This window comes from Mixophyes fleayi, chromosome 2, assembly GCF_038048845.1.
Source record: "Mixophyes fleayi isolate aMixFle1 chromosome 2, aMixFle1.hap1, whole genome shotgun sequence".
In the NCBI taxonomy this organism is placed as follows: Eukaryota; Metazoa; Chordata; class Amphibia; order Anura; family Limnodynastidae; genus Mixophyes; species Mixophyes fleayi.
In genome coordinates, this window is record NC_134403.1 from 259,533,151 (window position 1) to 259,552,974 (window position 19,824).

At 38.3% G+C, this 19,824-nt stretch overlaps 2 protein-coding genes across 2 annotated transcripts; one reads left to right on the forward strand and one right to left on the reverse strand.

The window, feature by feature from the left end:
* Positions 1-1,607: 1,607 nt before the first annotated feature.
* MED20 (mediator complex subunit 20) lies at positions 1,608-7,453 on the reverse strand. The gene is made up of 4 exons (XM_075196018.1): positions 7,370-7,453; positions 5,697-5,851; positions 4,153-4,406; positions 1,608-3,127 (listed from the first exon to the last, which is right to left on the reverse strand). Exons 1-4 carry the CDS (start codon positions 7,429-7,431, stop codon positions 2,909-2,911), a joined length of 690 nt encoding a protein of 229 aa, XP_075052119.1. The 5' UTR covers positions 7,432-7,453; the 3' UTR covers positions 1,608-2,908.
* A 220-nt stretch (positions 7,454-7,673) lies between these two features.
* BYSL (bystin like) lies at positions 7,674-19,239 on the forward strand. The gene is made up of 7 exons (XM_075196017.1): positions 7,674-7,992; positions 8,310-8,472; positions 10,309-10,447; positions 11,280-11,413; positions 11,519-11,679; positions 14,570-14,672; positions 18,479-19,239. Exons 1-7 carry the CDS (start codon positions 7,734-7,736, stop codon positions 18,825-18,827), a joined length of 1,308 nt encoding a protein of 435 aa, XP_075052118.1. The 5' UTR covers positions 7,674-7,733; the 3' UTR covers positions 18,828-19,239.
* The last annotated feature ends 585 nt before the right edge of the window (positions 19,240-19,824 follow it).

The following is a 19,824-nucleotide window of genomic DNA, read 5'->3' on the forward strand; positions in this document are numbered from 1 at the left end:
CATGCTTTCTCTAAAAATGTGTTAATGTCACAGAGTGCAGGTCACTTTTAAACTTGATTAATGGTACTAGCCCTCCCAACATGTCCCCTCCTACACCCAGTTGTACCACCTTACTTTCACCCCAAGGGATAAATTTATCAAGCTGCGGAATAGAAAAAGTGGAGATGCTGCCTATAGCAACCAATCAGATTCTAGCTGTCATTTTGTACAATGTACTAAATAAATGATAACTCAAATCTAATAGGTTGCTATAGGCAGCATCTCCACTTTTTCAAACCCACAGCTTGATAAATTTACCTGAAAATGTATCCGCTATACATTTTCAGGTAAATATCCTGGGTTTTATTTATTCCTTAAATGTAATTAGAGGAATAATTGTGGAGATGTTTTCCCTATATAATGTACACACGAATATATCATTATTCCACTACTAAATATAAAATGTACTTGTGTAATCTAAGAAATGATCCACTATGAAAAAGGCACATTGCCAAAACTTGACAATTTGTCTGGTCATGAATGGCAGACAGTCATCCAAGTCAATTAGATAGTTGAATGCCTTTTATTCCTTTGCTTCAGTATTCAGCAACAATACCACACTGCAATTTACTTTTTAACTCTGACCTTGGTGTGTGACGAATCACTGTAGAAGGCATTTGTGAGAAAAAGAAAATGCACTAGCCATAATTTATCAGTATCCACACTTATGCAGGAGATTCACTTAACTTTCAAGGGAATCTTAGATGACAATTCATATTTCTGATAGATAACCTGCTGTATCTTGGGGGCCTAAAGTGAAGTTCTGACCTGAACCTGTATATATGCCAACAGTAACGGTAATGCAGTTTAATAAGTGACCAGTAAATAATAATGCCCAGTAATATGTCAGCAGTAGTAACAGTGCCCAGTAATATGCCAGCAACATTAATGCACAGTAATATATATAATCAGTAGTTGTGCTCAGTCCTATGCCACCAGTAACATTAGATTCACTATTAATCATAGTGCACAATAGCATGTCAGCAGTAATAATAAGCTAGTAATGTTCAGTGCACAATTATATGTCCGCATCAGTAATAGTGTCTTGTAATATGTCAGCAGTAGCAGGAATGCCTGGTATGGATCCTCCAACTATAACAATTTTTGTGCCTTCCCAAAGTGAAGAGATTGCTGCAATGGAACATTCTATGGCCCAGTCCTCCAATGTAATAACATTTAAAAATCTCAATGCAGTAAATATAAGTCCTGGGATATTCAAATGTTATTACTTTGGCAGACAGATAGTGAGATAACACAGTAAGGGGTGGTGCTGACACTATACTCTGCATCCCCCTCTATGAGGACCCCAATACTCAAATACATGGGTGGGCCGTTAAGAGCAAAATTAGACTTACAGCACCAACAAGTTTTTCAGAAACTAACTTAGCCCACTGCATGGTTCTTTTCTCTACATGTGCTCCTGGATAGAAATGGGTAGCTTGATTGGCTCGCCTAGTGTCAGGGGCTTGATCTTGGAAGCTGACCCTTTGTGAGTAAATACAGTAGATTAGCTGAGTTGATGGTCTTAAAGATTTAATTTTTCACTCAGACTACAAAAATAAGCCTCATTTTGTAATTATGGCTGTTTATTTCTGTGTTTACACATGGCTATATATTTCACTATGGTTCAACAATACATCATGCTTTATTTCCCCCCTCAATCTTTCAACTTAGCTACGGCAGAGACAGGTAAAAACATCTACAATAGACCCAGAGGGGGGTGACCATAGCATGGATAATGACAATCACTGCACCTGGTGTTGCTCTACCACCCCACAGCTCTCATTAAGAAAAGAACAAAACAAAAACATAAGCAGAGAAGCATAACGAAACACAATTTAATGAAACCATAATAATAATACTGAAATTGTCAGTGTTAACTATGTCAGAATCTCTTATTGTGTACAAGGAATACACAATTATCGCAACACAACTTTCAAATATATTCATATTAGAATCACCTCAAAAGTTTCATGATCTAGGTTACATTGTTATTACAGGTCAAAATGGTCTGTTTGGTTGGGGGAGTATGTACACCTTTATTTACCTAATTTATTTGTCTATTATATTAAAATGGCACTGCATGGGTTTATGAGCAGGGGGACCAATGATAAACACAATCTCATCCGAAGTTATATTCATGAGATTACGGTTTCTGTTTGGTCCACCAGCAGTGTCCTACAGCCCCGGTTTTCAAAGAACAGCAGCTTGGGATGTTGCTACATGCATCCGTTTTTTCACCAGTACTCTGGCTAGAGAAATCAACAGGTTAGTAAAATTTAGGAGGTAGTTGGTTGTGCAGCTTTGAACAAAGACAATGTTTTAATTTCAACAACTTCTTTACTTCAAGAATGAAATAATGTTGCAACACAATGATTTAAACATCAAATAAACTTTTGTAAAGAATATCTTTAATACAGTTTCTTCTGATGTCACCACTTACAATCAGTGAGTTCTCTTAATACTCATTAGGAACGCCAATTTATAATATAAAATAACATTACCCCTAATGGAGACTATAAGGATATTATAAATAGTCTTGAGTCCTGTGTTCTGTACATCACAGTTTATATGCATTGTTAACATTTATTTTCTTCAGTATTAAGAAGTTTTTCAAGCTACTCTTCCTATTGGTAAACAACCATTCAGACATCAAATGCTGCAGCTCTTAAAAACATTGCCAATTCGGGCATCCTATAAACACGCCGACTTTAATCTTCCTTCTGATATAGACATCCACCATGTCCTAGATGGGTTCCTTAGCTTTCAACCAGCAGAACATATATATCCTTGTAGGTTTGGCAAGAGGATGAAGAAGAGAACAATTTTGTGTGTTTACCAGTGAACAAGGTAGATGGATGGGATCCTCTCATAACCTCATCCCAGCCACTGTGCCCTGCTGCTGCTTGCGGATCTTGTTAAGTAGCTCCATGTACTGCACCATGGTGTCTGCGGGTGTGTACAGTGCATCGTGTTTGGAGCTGAAAACAGGTGGAACTGATGGTGCATGATTACCCATAAAGCTCTGCATAAACTCCACCATCAGATTCCAGCAGTCACCCGGCACAGCACAAGGGCAGTAATCCACCTGAGGAAGACAAATCATGACAATGACTTTTACCACAATATTAACTTTGTCTAATGTCAATGAGCATGTTATTTCTTTGCTGATATTTTGGGTCACACATCTGATAAACCAGCGATGATAATTATTTGTATTTAACCATAAGAATTCTGTATTGAGTGAATTACACACTGCATGAGAGAGCCCTAACAGTGAAGGTTTTCTAGGTCACAAGTGAAATAATTGGTACTACATATGGATCTTTTACAGTGTCAGTCAGTAATGAATATGCCTGTGCTCCAGCAAGGGGATAAGGGGGCCATAAGGACTGGGTTTGAGAAACCCTGTTCGACACCAAAGCTGTGAAAGCCACAGTCATTAGCCTTTACACACATTCACCTCCAGCTTACACTATTATTCAACACACAAATAAAAATACTGCAATCACTCAATTTGATATAAGGGTGCAACCAGTAACCTCATACAGTCATGTCCAACAAATGCTAAATGGGAGCACCACCGAACAGGGGTAGAAAAAAGGTTTTCTCATGTTTATGAAATAAACAGCAGATTCTTTACATAGCACCATTTCAGAGGGAAGCACTCTTCCATTTATCCTTTGTTTGGACATGTTGCTACTTGTGCCAATTTTGTTTGCAGATTTTGCATTGCAGAGAATTACAGGGCTGTCTCCGTTAATTTACACTAAAGCACACGTTATGACTTTTCATGGGCCCACTTTCTGTGACACTATGGGGCTATGGGAAGAATTCAATTAGCTGCGAGATGTCTCCAGAAAGTCCATGAGACACCTTACGGGGGAGATTTAACAGAAATTTCCGTTAATTTTTCCTTGCACCCCATATAGGTGAAATGAGCGGAGATTTCTACCGTGATTGGCAGCAATGTGCGCAGCGCAATATCAGCGCGCCGCATCGCTGCCAATTGATTCTCCCCCTATATGAAGTGTTCTACATCTGACCTCAAGATGTCATATTTCTGCTTTAGACTGAAATTAAGGAATTTAAGCAAATGTGTTTGTGAAGTACCTCCACAGATATTCCTCGACCACTTTGTCCCATAGTGACTGTACCAATCTTCACAAGGAAGTCACAATACTGGTAGCGTGTGCCCCGTGTCTCCATCTTGTTAGCTTTGGCATTTTGGAAGAATCCTTTTAACTTAATCATCAGCACATCCAGGTTTTGGTCAGCAACTAAGCAGGGGCCGTTCTCAAACAGAGCAAATGTACTGAGTGGATGTTCAGAAGTGTGCATGATATAAAGGAGCTTCCCAGACTGACCTAATTGACATAAATAAAAGAAAAAGAGTACATGATGTCATTCAGTCACAGTGTCAGAATATCTGCTGTCTGAGCAGTGGCAAAAACAGCAAAACAAAAAGTGGTTCCTTTTATATGTCTTACTTTATTATAATATCTCAACTTTTTAGTTTTTTCTATTAATGACTAAATATTTTCCTGCATAGCATTACTCACAACCCCATGTCACAAGATGGTACAACCAAACATATTTTCAGACCAAAGTCAACCCACTTCTTAATACAAGTCATATTTTGTAGATTTGATGTAAACCGTCTACTTTCAAATTTCAGGCTATAAACCTGGTGCTTCAGACTCAGACACCAGCAGGGTCGACTTTCTTAAGAATTCCAGGGGTCCTGAGCATGGAAAATCAGTTTTGCTAGTTGAGGTCAAAATATAGGAAATTATAATGAAATAATTTGAGGTCCGATTGTATATGTATTTATACTTTGGTTTCTAAAAAAAATAATTATAGTTTTGAAAACATGTTCTCCAAATCCAAAATTCAATTACATTTTCAGTTACATTTTTTACAAGTATATTTTAAAGGAATGACATAAAATCAAATTTTAATAATAATATTGAAAAAGAAAACTTCTTTGGTCCATATGTAGGAGTTGCACAAACAAAATAATTTACCTCACCCTTTTGTCCTGTATCTGAGAGAACTTCGACCAGAAAATTATGCCAGTACAAGGGGGCACATCTCCACATCCTGCCATGTAACAGTGGATACACCAGAGGCAGAAAGTTTTTACATCCTTGGGCTTAATTGCTTTTTGGGGGGGGGTCTTCCTTGGCAGGAATGCCTCCAAAATTATCCATAGCTCCTACAGAGAAGCCTGTTCCCCTCTCTCTGAATTAAGACAGGATATAAATTTGTACACACTTGGTACCTAAAACCCCCTTTCCCCCGTGTAATACATAGGCTGGTCTTTCAGTCCCAGACCTCCTTCAGCAAGCATAGCACCAACACAGATATATTGTTATACCATTGTTCATGTTACAGCTAAGCAACTAAATACTTCGTTTTAGATGGTTGTTAATATTTAAGATATTTGACAAAAAATGAAAGTCAGCCAAGTCACTAATAATGGATTTTTAATATTATTATTGATCAATGGGCATTTATCTATTGTCAACATTTTTGCAGACTGGTGAGTACTGATTTAGATTCCCAATCAGGATTTTATAGTTTGATTTTATCCCTAAAACAAGTAAACAAAAAACAAATACAATTGCGTAGCATTATGACATTAATGCTAGTACCTGTGTTTCCCACACTGGCCCCTGCAGTGTGATATGTCTCACAGTCCACATAGAATGTCCCTTGTTTCTCTGCTCCCAGCTGCTCAAGCTTACGAGTAAGAAGTTCGACAGTCTGCTGCACGCTCTTCCCTTCTGCTAACGGAACCTGTGTTACACTTTTCAGAAACACATGACAAATACATTCTTTTTAGTATGAGTTTTTATTGACCTGTATTTTTAACATTGTGGGCCTGCTTTAGAAGGGAATGTCAATCCTGTTACGTGCTGTACTTTGCGTAAAAAATTGCTCTGCACATTATCAGAAATGGGCTGTACGGCAGTGTACGCAAGTGCATGCATACATTAAGGGTGTGCCAAGGCCGTGCTCACGCACATTCATCTGGCATCTCTCAGGTACGAGATTTTTAGCAGTATCACTTGCACCAGCAACAATGCAGGTGTAAGTGTCAAGTGATAGTGATGACGGTCGCATATGTATGCCTGAACATGTTTTTGCAAATAAGAGAGGGTGTTAATGTATTTAATAATTTTTATTTTATATGTGCGTTCTGATGGGATTTTTTATTTACATATGCATTGTGCGTATCCTGCAGTGCAGTTTCTGTCTACATACAGCAAGTGCCATATAGGCAGAGCAGACTTATATCCGTATTCAACTAAAAATGTTTCTTTAGATCCGCTTGTAACTGAATATGGGTGTACCTGCATACAATTTCCATCCAATTTTAACAAAAACCTCAAATTGCGTTCCTCGATGAATCAGGCCCTGTATGTTCAAAGTGTGATTATACAGCACTGATGTAGCTATATAAAACAAAAACAAATAATGTTGTTGTTCCAAGTGGACTAAGTTGATATGCAATAAATTTAAGGGGGGAATTCAATTCCCCCTAGATTAGCGCTGCGATAACTCTATTACCGTTATTACGGTAAAATCAACCCGGCTTTCTGCTCGTGACTCAGGGAGCTGCAAGCAAATAGCCGGCGTTGAAATTACCGTAATAACGGTATTTAAGTAATAGTCGCGAGCCACGTTACTTTTTATTGTAACGCATCCAATTGAATTCCCCCCTAAGTTGCATACATGTGCAGTACAATTATTAATATTATTTATGAACCCCGATGAATCATGTAATGTGAAATCACTTTTCAAGCTCACCTATCCTACCACCCCCTGACCATTATCATCACGGTCTATTTACTTAGCGCCACTAGCCATCTTACACATCACCTCCTCTTCCTTCACCCACCATCTCCATTTTATCCCAGTTGGTCCTACTGTCACTCACCACCCCTCCCTCTATACTGTAAACGCTTACAGGCAGGGTCCTCTTTACTTATTGTCTCATGCTGGTCTAATGTCTGAGTCCCTTATATGTCCTGTCCTGTCTTTTGCTACTCTTTGTCCGAGTCCCCATAACATTACTCACACTCATCTGTTCTTCTTATGTGTAACCTCATCTATCTGCTTACTGTATCCGATGCCATGGAATCTGTGGGATCTTATAAATTAACAAATTATAATACATAATAATGAATATTACTAAACAAATATGTTTAGCTAATGATGGTGTTCCGATGTCCCTGGGGCAGGGACTGATGTGCGTTCTCTGTACAGCGCAGCGGAATTAGTGGCGCTATATAAATAAATGGTGATGATGATTATTACTCACCATGTAACCCCCATGTTGATCTCCCTCCGGGCGCTTGAAAATGACGTAAAAAGCGTATACATATGACGTATTGTGGGTACAGTTGTAATTCCAAGACCGAAAAAAAATGATGCACAATGTCTGCAGTATCGCGCAGAAGTTATACATTGGCAGCCATTTTTCCTAAGACTTAAAATGAAGGAAACAAGTACAAATGTGTCTACATTAAAATGACGTCGATGGAGTCATGTACATAGTACCTATGCCTAAAAAGACGTTCGGATGCTCCTGGAGTATCTATTTGCGTTCCACCACGATATGACGTTCAACTGAGGTCTGACACGGCGCATGCGCGGTGGTGGCTCTTCTGCACGTGTGTTCTAGTATGCCGAAGCAGCGAAGTTCCCGGGGCTCAGCTCCGCGTCAGGCGTCGCTGGCAGAACAGATTCTGCAGGACGGGGCTGTCAGATCCACCAACCGGGGAAAGCGGCGGGCACAGGTCACCGAAGAGTCTCACGATGATGAGTATGTGGATGAGAAGTTGTCGCGCAGGATCCTGGAGCAGGCCCGACTTCAGCAGGAAGAGCTGGAGGCCGAGCACGGGCCCGGGAGTCTGGCCACCAAGCAGAAGACAACAGTCTTAGGTGACAGAGTGCCTGGCAGGGATACCTGATCTAAATATGAGGGGTTCACTGTGCTTATACATTCTATTTTCCCACTGTGTAACCTCCTCTATCTTTATATCACATCCTTATGAATAGGCCTCCCAGACTATTTATAGAGACCAGACCATAATAATACATTGATCGCTATTTTGCTTTAGATCTAATATTGATACCTTTATTGTAGAAAAACTGTGCAGCTAAAAGTGTATTTCTCTTACAGCAAAGTTTGGTTCGCTCTAATATCACGTTGATTATTAAATAGATATATAAAAACTATTCTTTCTTCTCGTATATAGGTTATAAGGGCAAAGCTGGTGATTCAGACTCTGAAGATGAAGAGTGGCCATCGCTGGAGAAGGCTGCTTCAATGGCTGCAGGGGTCTACAGCGAGGAAGTGGAGGTGAATCCTGATGATGAGAAAGCCATCTCAATGTTCATGAATAAAAACCCACCCTTGAGGTGAGAACATTTTAAACATGGTAACTCTAATGTTTAAAGTCCTACATTTTTCCAAACCATGGACAGCGAAAGACTGTTTTTTGTTATCCCCATTGCCCACACTGTTCACTTTGTTCGATATGTTATGGACTTCATGAATGCGGAAAGTGTTAACAATCGACTTGTAAAATATTTACCATTTCAATACATGTCAGTCTGTATTTTAAGTATACTGTAGCTATAAAGGTATTCTCTACCTTTAGACTTTTCCACATTTTAATGTGCTACAACATGGATCCATAATAGATTTATTTGAACTAATCAACACAAAGTAAATGTGTCCAATAAAAATGTAATCCAAACATTTGTACAAATTAATTATGATGAAAAAAAACTGGACAAAAGTGATTGCATTAGTATATAGCCCCACCTTTGGCAGCTATTGTAGCTCTGAGTCTATTTCGGTAAGGGTATTTCATTTATACATCCAGACATTATTTTTTGCAAAATTGCTCAACTCCTTCAGGTTAGAAGGTGATCATTGGTAGAAGGTAATTTTTAAATTTTGCCACATGTACTCAGTTTGATTGGGGGTCTGGGCTTTGACTAGACTGATTTAGGGCATGTGGCTTTTGCGACTTTTGCTTTGGGTCATAGTCATGTTTGAAGAGAGATGCTTCTAATTCCAAGAACTCTTGTAGGTTGCAGCAGGTTTTCTCTGTTCTTTTGCTCTGTCCATTTTCGCCATTCTTATGAACTTTCCAGTCCGCACTGCAGAGAAGCATCCCCATAACTTGATAATACCACCACTATGCTTCATTGTACAGATGGTGTTTTTAATGTGATGTGCAGTGTTAGGTTGGTGCCAAGCATAGTGCTTGGCATTAGGGCTGAAAAATTCAATTTTGGTCTCATCAGATCATAGATTCTTCCTCCACATGGTCATGTGTTCCACATGTCTTTGGGCAAACTGAATCCAGGTCTTGATGTGAGTTTGTTTCAATAAGGGCTTTCGTTTTGCCTCTCCTACATACAACTCAGATTTATGAATTGTGTGCTATGGTTGTCCTATGCACATTTACTTCCATCTCTATCATGGAAGACTGTATTGGCCTTACTTTACTTCATCTCTTCTTGCCCAGACACTCAATTTTTGAAGGACGGTCTGTTCTAGGCAGATTCACAGTTGTTCCATATATTCTTCATTTTTATGTGATGGCCATAACTGTGCTTGAGGATATTTTCAATGCACTGGAAATATTCTTGGACACTTTTCCTGATTGGTACTTCTCAATGACTTTGTCACAGATCTGCTTGGAAAGTTCTTTTGTCTCCATTTTCTAGTGTTTGCATGGAAAAGCACTGTAAGCTCATTTGCAATACTGTAACTGAACCAGGTGGACTTCAATGAATATTATTAATGTGACTTGTAAAGAAAGTTGGTTGCTTCAGAGGAAATCTTATATGGCTATGGTTAGGTGGCAAATACTCAAGTTTTTTGTTCATAATAAATTTGGACTAATGGATAAATTTTATTTTTATTTTTTTGTCGTCACTTTGAGTACTTAAAATAAATCCATCCTGGTTCTATATTGTAAAACAGTGAAATGTGAAAAAGTCCAAGGGGAGTGAATATATTTTATAACCCCTGTATATATTTCAGTCTGAGACATTACGCAGTAATATAAAGGATAAAAATGATCATGTAATAGGGAAAATTGAATCACTGTAATGCATTATACACCTCTTCTAAGCACAAAAAGCAAGAAGCACCTTATTGTCAACTAATACAAGGTTATGTGACCGTTATATGTTTTCATTATATTGATATGTATAGCCTTGTGTTTATGTTTTTAGGAGGACTCTTGCTGATATAATCATGGAAAAAATCACAGAAAAGCAGACAGAAGTAGAAACCGTGATGTCTGAGGTTTCTGGAAGACCTATGCCACAGCTAGACTCCAGAGTGCTAGAAGTATATAAAGGAGTAAAAGAGGTGAGATGAATTTTGAGTAAATTGAGTTATTATTATGACACGTTTTTCAACAGGTTTATATAACTGTAATGTTGTTCTTTGTTAACCTAAACATAAAATGCAATGACAAGCAAAACATCTGTGAATAATAACTCAGAAAGGAACTACTTTAGGTTATACTAGCTTCAGTAACAGACCGCCAATTCCTAAATGCACTCTTAATAAATTTGTATCTTGTTATTAAATGGTATTTTCACCTTCAAAATAAATTATTGGCTTGTACATCTGCTCCTGTAAGTTTAACCTAATATTTTTCTCTCTTTCTGGCTTCTGTTTTTGCTTTTTAGATATGTGTGTGATATCCTTAGGCAGATATGTATATTATTATTGCCCTTGGATATGACACAGTTCAACTGTGCTCTCCACATGTAATTGTATTTCAAGAGCAGTTATGTGTTGTCCTATGGCAGCAGAAATAAACAATTCTGTCAGTTTGTATGAAGACATGGCTGTAAAAAAAAAAAACCCAAATTAAAACAAGTATTTAGGAGAAGTTGCAGTAGGAAATGTACATGCAGTAGGAAATGTACAAGATGATACTTTAGGCATCTGAAGGTGGAAAAGACGTTTAAAGGCCTGGTTCCCTGTCAGTTGGAGACTGCAGCTCCTGATTGGGTAAGAGCTAGATATTATTCTGGCTGCTTTACAGATTGTCTCCACCAGTGGCAACATTTATTTAGGTCTGTCCAGCATGCTTTTTGTTCCATGTCCTTTAAGATGATAATTCTAAACAGATGATTACTTGACTTGCTCACTAGGCTATGGTAAGCCTTTTATTATTCTCTCTTTTCAGGTTTTGTCCACATACCGTAGTGGTAAGTTGCCCAAAGCCTTCAAGATTGTCCCAGCTCTAGCAAACTGGGAGCAGATCCTGTACATTACCGAGCCTGAGACTTGGACTGCTGCAGCGATGTATCAGGCTACACGGTAAGTGTTTATGTAATAACACTGGTGCCCACCTTTTCTCTTTACTACTGTATTATGTCTGATTTTTATTGTTGTTTTATCCCCCCCCCCCTCCCACATTGCCAGGATCTTTTCTTCTAACCTGCCTGAACGTATGGCACAACGCTACTATAACCTAGTTCTGCTCCCGCGTGTGAGAGATGACATTGCAGAGTACAAACGCCTGAACTTCCACCTTTATATGGCACTTAAAAAGGCATTATTCAAACCTGGTGCCTGGTTCAAAGGTATGCTGTTGTTGGTAGATGTGTTGTTGGTATGTTGAGCAAAATCTTTTTCACCCTGTAGAAAATATTTATTACCCAAAACTTACATAACCATAAATTTAACTACGGTCATGTGAAAAAAGATATACAGCCTTTTTTCAAATGTATGTTTTTACATATCTGGACATAATTAAAAATAATCCAGTTCTCACCAAAGTCTAACATTTTATTAAATGTAATCTTATGGGACTAATAATACATAGCTGATTTACTTAATCAATATTTATGTTACAAAAAATTAGCATGAAGAAAAGTTACACATATTAGGTACACTTACTGCTTCCATATCAATAAAGAAGGTATTTTCGGTTAGATGCTGTTAATTATCATCATCATTTATTTATATAGCGCCACTAATTCCGCAACGCTGTACAGAGAACTCATTCACATCAGTCCCTTCCCCATTGGAGCTTACAGTCTAAATTCCCTAATATAGACACACACTCACACACAGACACAGACTGACAGACTAGGGTCAATTTTGATAGCAGACAATTAACCTACCAGTATGTTTTTGGAGTGTGGGAGAAAACCCACGCAAGCACAGGGGGAACATACAAACTTCACACAGATAAGGCTATGGTCGGGAATCGAACTCATGACCCCAGTGCTGTGAGGCAGAAGTGCTAGCCACTAGGCCAATGTGTACGTCTTCACTTTGCCATGAAGTGTCGCCACCTCAATATAAAAGCACTGCCTTTGGCTGTTCAGTTGGGGACATTCAGATTTTGATTAATACCAAGTAGCAAAGCCTCTTGCAGTTATCTCAGAGAAGCAATTGTTGCTACTCATCAGTCTGGAAAGGGTTACAAGACAATTTCCAAATAATTTGAAGTGCATCATTCTGCAGTGCAAAAGATTATATATAAATGGAGAACACTGACAGTCTTCCCATGACTGGGCGTCCCAGCAAATACACCCAAAGATCAGACTGTATGATGCTCTGAGAAATCACAAAGAACCCAAAGGCTACATCCAGGCATCTACTGACTTGACTCCACCATCAGAAATACACTGAACAAGTATTGCATTCATGGAAGGACAGCCAGGAAAAAGACCCTTGTCTCGGAAAAAGAAAATTTCAGTATGGCTTATGTTTGTACAGTTGCTCTTGGATGAAAACCAAGATGTCTAGACCGATATCGCCAAAGTTGATTTGTTAGTCTTAATGCACAACAGTGTATCACCAGAAGGACCTCATAGCAACAACAAGCATGGTGGTGGTTTTGCTTCTTGACTTGAACAGTTTGTATACATTGTGTCCACCATGAACCTGTTTATACCATAGTATTCTAGAGGAGAGTGGGACACCATCTGTCTGACAGCTGAAGCTTGTTTGAAATTGAATCATGCAACGGAACACAAATTTTATGGAAAGCAGCAAATCTACAATTGAATGGCTGAAAAAAAAATCCAGGTTTTGCAATGGCTAAATGAAAGTCCAGGCCTTAATGTCATTGAGTTGCACTATGACCTTAACAAAAAAATGGTTGCACAAACTAATGCCTCAAACATCAATGAAGTGAAGCAGTGTTGTGTGGAGAAGTGGTCAACATTTCACATATGCAATATAAGAAGAGACTGTTAAACTTGGATAGTGAACGAGTACTTCAAGTGCTTGTTGCTAAAGATTTTTCTACAAGCTTGTGAATCATGGGATTGACCTTTTTCATAAATGGCTTATTCATATTGCTTTATTTTTTTGTTAAATAATAATGCACAATTTGCTGTGGTTTATTTACCATCTAAATTTTGATGATAACATTTTAGTGAGGACTGGATTATTAATTATGTCCCCCTATGTAAAAGCAGGGTGTACTTTCTTTTTCACATGACTATATGCTCATTCACCATTTTAATTAAATGAAGTATATTTTAGATTCACATTTTATATGCGTACAATTTTTATTCATTTGGTGCAATGTTTATTGGTTTGTAAACACTGATTAAAATAAAAATGTTTAGTTACAGAGAAACTGATTAGACTTGTTCACACACATACACTCTAAGGGGGGGTATTCAATTGTCCGCGGGTTCGAGTGCGGAAAAACTAATACCGTTAATATGGTAATCTCTCGCTGGATTTCAGCTCGCAGCTCAGGGAGCTTACCGTATTAACGTTTTTTCCACGCAGGATTACCGTTATTACGGCAATCCCGCGGACAATTGAATATGCCCCTAAGGGTGACTACAAAACAGAATTGTGAAATTTAGTTCTTTTGTGACACGAATCACCTACTTGGCAACATTCCTTCTCAAGTAGGTTTTTGTCGTGTTTACAGGGGTGTCCTTGGTTTTCCATATACCGTGTTGCCATTTTCTCCCTGCAAAATGACTTGATTTTCAGGATTCATCCTTATTTTTATAATTTGATGAACTTTACACCTTCCAGTTGTACATTTGTGGGAAACCATTTCTAAGCCAATGTAATAAGCCTTTCCAGCACAGAACAGTGGCAAATAGTAATGGTTCAATGTCCCTTCACTCTCCTAATATTAATTTAGGACATACTTAAGCTAAACTGAGTTTTAGGATTAAAAAACGAGTTTCAGTTAATGAAAAATGGTGCTAAAGTGCAAGTAGGTCCCACCAAGTACTTTGTCCATATTACCTGAAACTCTGAATGTTGGTAGCTTTCCATGAGCAGTTCCAGGGACTATGAAGTGGGTGTGCACCTTTAAATATGCTAAATGTGTGCACATTAAGCAGCATTGTGTGCTCTGCATTTCTTGAGGGTCATAAACATCTTCTATAAAAAATAAATTACACCAGCAAAAATTTATGGACACTGGTGCCAACAACTTCTGTGTGCTTATCGCAGTCACTTACGGATCTGAATCTTCCTTTCTAGGTATCCTCATTCCACTGTGTGAGTCTGGGACCTGCACCCTTAGAGAAGCTGTTATTATTGGAAGTGTCCTGACTAAGTGCTCTATCCCTGTTCTTCACTCCAGGTACCAGCCTGATTTATTAACTAGAAGCGTTCTAACACAGTATATATGCAGGATGAAGCAGGTTCCAATACATGTTACATTTTATTTTACACTTATTTTCTATTTGTAACAGAGCAGAGAAATAACATTTGAACTTTTTTTGTGTCCTATATCGCATAAAAAACATTTACGCCTAAGTAACAGTATTAGAAGTTGTAAAAATAAAGTACATATCTCAGGTCCAGCCTCTGGAGTTTGGGGAGCAAAAGATATAAGCAAAATTAAAAACAGACCTTAGGCAGCAGTGTGTCCATACAGTACGAATAACATGTTGAAAGACTGCTGAGATTTTTTTCGTGGTGGGAGTGTGACTCTAAAGCCATGGAAAATGGCACTAGGCAAGTGAGCACACTGGTGGGTTAGGAGGTGGACGAAGGATGGGATGGGATGGAAGGATGGTAGTTATTGCAACTATGTGAGGTTAGAAGATAGATTGCACATAGGAGTCAGGTGCAATGCTTCCAGTGGGCTACATTGTAGATACTTTGCATCTCTTTTTACATTTTTATTTTTTTGAGGCAATATCTTAAGAGTCTACCAATATTATTTTTCTAGTAGCTACTTTTCAGAACAGCTTTACTATTGACCTAGCCCTAATATGGTGTGTGGGTGGGGCTATACAATATAATATTTGGTGCTAAGAAGGGAAGTAGTGGGAGGAGGAGGACGGAAGAAAAAGGCATGTCTTCTGTGGTTTGACATAAAATAAAGGGAAACTACTATTTCTAATGTAAAGGTTCTTTGATAGACTAGACGAAGCTCTGAGGAGCAGTGAGCCTCCTTACCCTCTGTGTCTGTTATGAACCACCTTCAATCTCATAAGTACTTCTGTTTTATGTATGATTTGTTGTTTCAACTGTCTGCCGCTGCAGAGTTTTGTGGTGGTATACAACTGATGATCTATCTAGTGGTTAAATCAATTGAGCTAATTAACCATATTCTGTCTTTGATGGCCAAATAAGACTGTGTATTCTGCTTCCACTTCTTGGCTATGCTATAACTAGCTGTATTAATTATACGATTACTTTATCTACATGTTTACCTAAGGAATCTTCACGCTTGTATAAATATGTGGTTGTGCCTAAAGGTAGAACTATCTTACTGATGTTTTCTATGGCGGTAGTTATTATATATCGCACGGTGGCTTAGTGGTTAGCACTTCTGCCTCACAGTGCTGGGGTCATGAGTTCAATTCCCGACCATAGCCTTATCTGTTTGGAGTTTGTATGTTCTCCCCGTGTTTGTATGGGTTTCCTCCGGGTGTTACGCTTTCCCCCCACACTCCAAAAACATACTGGTAGGTTAATTGTCTACTACTGAATTGCCCTTAGTCTCTTGCGATCTCTGTGTGTGTATGTTAGAGATTTAAATTGTAAGCTCCAATGGGGCAGGGACAGATGTGAATGATTTCTCTGTGCTGCCGGAATTAGTGGCCCTTTGTAAATATATAGATGATGATTTGTTCCCAGAAAGTTTTGAACATTGGACAATCCCACTATAGATGCAGAAACTTTCCCAAATGTCCACATTCTGTCTAACAATTCAGAAACACTAATGTTTACTTTTTTTCCTGTTTGACTTCTGCAAGCCAGAAGTCATATGCATTCTTTTTTCTATGGTTACCCACGGCATATGTAAGAGTATGCCCTGCTACTGTTTGGTTGAGCTGGGCAGCTGTAAAGCTTTTGTAAAAGCTAGGAATCCCTAAACCTCCTATATTTGTTGGATATCCTTAATGTCCAAATTGAGTCTAATATTGACTCTATAAATGATGCAAAAAAACAGGGGGGGCTCAGATGACCACTCAGCTTAACAATGGTAGATGGGTTATAGCGTTTTCGAAGCTGTGACATCTCTGTGGAGTGGATAGCCTGGAACCTAAAGGACAATGACATTTGGGCTTTTTCGCAACTAGTACCAACACTAGAGTTTGGGTTAGCGGTGAATATGGTGTAGTACATTCATTGTGCCTCTAGTGTTATCTAATCCTTGTGTTTTTGGAATAAACCATAACTTTTAATAGGAGGGGATTTGACTTTTTAGCTAGTAAGTTACTAAAAAGCTTCAAGTCGGTGTTTGAGGGAAATTGGGCAATAATATGAACATGTAGATCCTTGCCCAGTTTAGGAATGACTGTTACTTTTGTTTCCAGATGGAAGCTGAAGCTTTCCTTTTCTATCGGGGAGTTAAACCACTTGGTCAAGTGCAGAAGTAGTATCTTCCCAAATTGCTTTAAGAATATGGCGTTGACCAGGTTTTATTGTAAGAAGCTTATATGTTTAGGAACTTCTATAGGGCAAAAAAAGGACAAGGGCGCCACATAGTGTATTACCGCAATACAATATTATACAGAAAGTATGAACAGTGTGATAAAGTGAAGTGTCACTGGGAACAAAGTATATTGTGAACAGAGATAAAAGAGCATAACCAGTGTAATGATTGGAATAGACACTCATGTGCAACACTGCCAAGGCTGTGTAACGTCCCCGAGCAGAGGCGGCTGTGAGCACCGGTACACGGAGACACCAGCAGGTTCCAGCTGTCTATTATGGATCCCCCATCTATGAAGAGTACTTTTGATTGAAGATTTCATTGTTGAAGATACCATCATCTGCGTGAATATATATTTTTTGATATTATATCTGGTACGCAGAATTATCACTCTCAGTGGTGTTTATATCTGGGATCATAGGCAGTGTTGCACATGAGTGTCTATTCCAATCATTACACTGGTTATGCTCTTTTATCTCTGTTCACAATATACTTTGTTCCCAGTGTGACTTCACTTTATCACACTGTTCATACTTTCTGTATAATATTGTATTGCGGTAATACACTATGTGGCGCCCTTGTCCTTTTTTTGCCCTATAGATATTCCGGACTCACCCTCTGTTTTTAAGGATTGGCTGCCGTCTGCAAATTGGAGTTTTTGTGTATACTAAAACATTTTTCTACTTTGTTTATTGTACACAGAAGTAGGTTGAGCGCCCCATTTTTTGGTATCTGTTGTGTGTATGTTTAGGAACTTGTTCATTTTTGAATAAGGTTGGTTTGCATAGGGGAAGAACCTTGCAGACTATATCATTTTTTGACTTAATCTATGTAAGAGATGTATATTCCTTGCCCTTTTTGATTAACAATTTGCCAAAAATGTATGTTTTAGTCGCAATATTTATGGACTTGACTATATATATATAATTTTTTTTTTTATATAAAATGTGTGTGTGTGGACTTGTGTTCTTTTTAAGTGACCTTCTTCAGAATGCTACAGATAGAGTGATTGATTTGTATCTGTTTTTTAGATCTTCATTCTTTTACACACACTGTTTCTGTATATAAAAATGTGTTCGGCCTTTTGTATCCCACGCAATGAAAATAAACTATCGCCTCATGCTGTAAAGACAGACTTGAAAATAACAGGAGGAAGCTAGTAGGAAATAAATTGTTACCTTTCAATACATTACAAGAAATTTTGTTTTCTAACTTTGTTTCCTGTAATTTTGAATTTTATATATTTTTTCCCAAAGTATAAAAGGTAGGAAATTGTTAGTGGGGCAGGAATGAGTGAGGATTGGAAAACTCTTAAATAGGTTTAGTTTACTGCAGCATAGAATATATGTTGCATAACTATGTATAGCTACTTTCTAAAACATTTCTCAAAAACAATAAATGTGATCATACATCATTAGAAGTGGTTTATTTGTTTTTTTGTTTTTTTTTAACTTTCACATTTTATCTTGTTTTGCCTCCACCTTTCCTTATATTAGTGCCGCTATGCTGAAGATAGCAGAGATGGAATATAATGGAGCCAATAGTATTTTCCTCAGGCTGCTAATAGATAAGAAGTATGCTCTTCCCTTCAGAGTGCTTGATGCTCTTATCTTCCACTTCCTGGCGTTCCGATCAGACCGTAGAGAGCTCCCAGTGCTTTGGCATCAAAGTCTTCTTACACTCTGCCAGCGCTATAAGGAAGATATGTCATCAGAGCAGAAAGAAGCGTTACTGGAGCTGTTGCGAATTCACACTCACCCACAAATAACTAATGAGATTCGTCGTGAACTGGCAAACTCCAAATCCAGAGATGTAGAGTTTGCAACACCAATGGGTATGGACTGATTCTCGCAGCGTTCAGCAAGTGTGAATGTTCATGAAGTAGCTCTGCTATGACCTTCTGATGTTGTTCTAAAGCACCAGCCTTACGCGCATTTGTTCTGTTTACAGGCTAAAGCAGTGAAGTGATTCATTATATGGACAAGTACAGAATATCTGTAAAGTGTACAAATTTGTTCCAATTAATTATTTAAGGAAGTACACTTAAACCAATGGTTCTAAAATTATTTCTATAACAAGACATAGATCTCTAATGTGAACATATTGTTTTTGGAGTGTTGATATTCGTACAGATAATTTAGAACATTGTTCACTTATATTATTGAACTTGGCTGATGAATTAACCAACTTAAAAATTGTTATCTACAATCTCCAGGAACTCATGTGAATGCAATACAATTTTATTTTGGTATTCAAATGACTATTCTTTTTGATTTTTTTTGTTGTTGTTGCTTTTACCGGTCCACTTGTTGGATTTTGGTGTGGTGGGCAATGCAAGTTCCAAAAGCAAATGTAATAAAGTTCAGTATAGTTTAATAACCATGTATAAAAAGCAGGACACGTAGCGTAGAGATCATTTATCTAGTAGCATGCAGAGAAAATTGCTGCTTTCAGTGAAGATACTTTGCTATTCTCAATACTGCTCACACACGTTGCAAACAAACAGGATGTGTTAACAATTTGGCCAAACTACATAGAGCCAGTTGTATGGTAAGGGTCCCACTGTAATAAACATTTGCTGCACAGGTCTTCCCACTTTTTAGGACTTCACTGATGAGCTCACATTGGCCAACAGTGGCCAGAAAAGAAAAAAATGGACTTTTCATACTGCCACAATAAATATAACTGGATTGTAATAGCTTATGGGGCCCACATCTCCATCAGTTGTATTAGCCAGCCAAATCTACATATGCCTAAAGGTGTCTGTATGACACATCTGGCTAAATGACCTGAGCAGCAAGAGCCTAACCAGTCTGGCTACAGATACATGAGGTTGAGGCAG

Excerpts from the sequence above, each read along its gene's own strand:
- MED20 (XM_075196018.1), bottom strand. The coding sequence starts at position 7,431 with ATGTATACGCTTTTTACGTCATTTTCAAGCGCCCGGAGGGAGATCAAC. Across the intron at positions 4,407-5,696 it reads GGCCAGTGTGGGAAACACAG|GTCAGTCTGGGAAGCTCCTT; the intron begins GTACTAGCATTA and ends TATGTCAATTAG. Across the intron at positions 3,128-4,152 it reads GTCGAGGAATATCTGTGGAG|GTGGATTACTGCCCTTGTGC; the intron begins GTACTTCACAAA and ends TGTCTTCCTCAG.
- BYSL (XM_075196017.1), top strand. The coding sequence starts at position 7,734 with ATGCCGAAGCAGCGAAGTTCCCGGGGCTCAGCTCCGCGTCAGGCGTCG. Across the intron at positions 7,993-8,309 it reads GCAGAAGACAACAGTCTTAG|GTTATAAGGGCAAAGCTGGT; the intron begins GTGACAGAGTGC and ends TCTCGTATATAG. Across the intron at positions 11,414-11,518 it reads GCGATGTATCAGGCTACACG|GATCTTTTCTTCTAACCTGC; the intron begins GTAAGTGTTTAT and ends CCACATTGCCAG.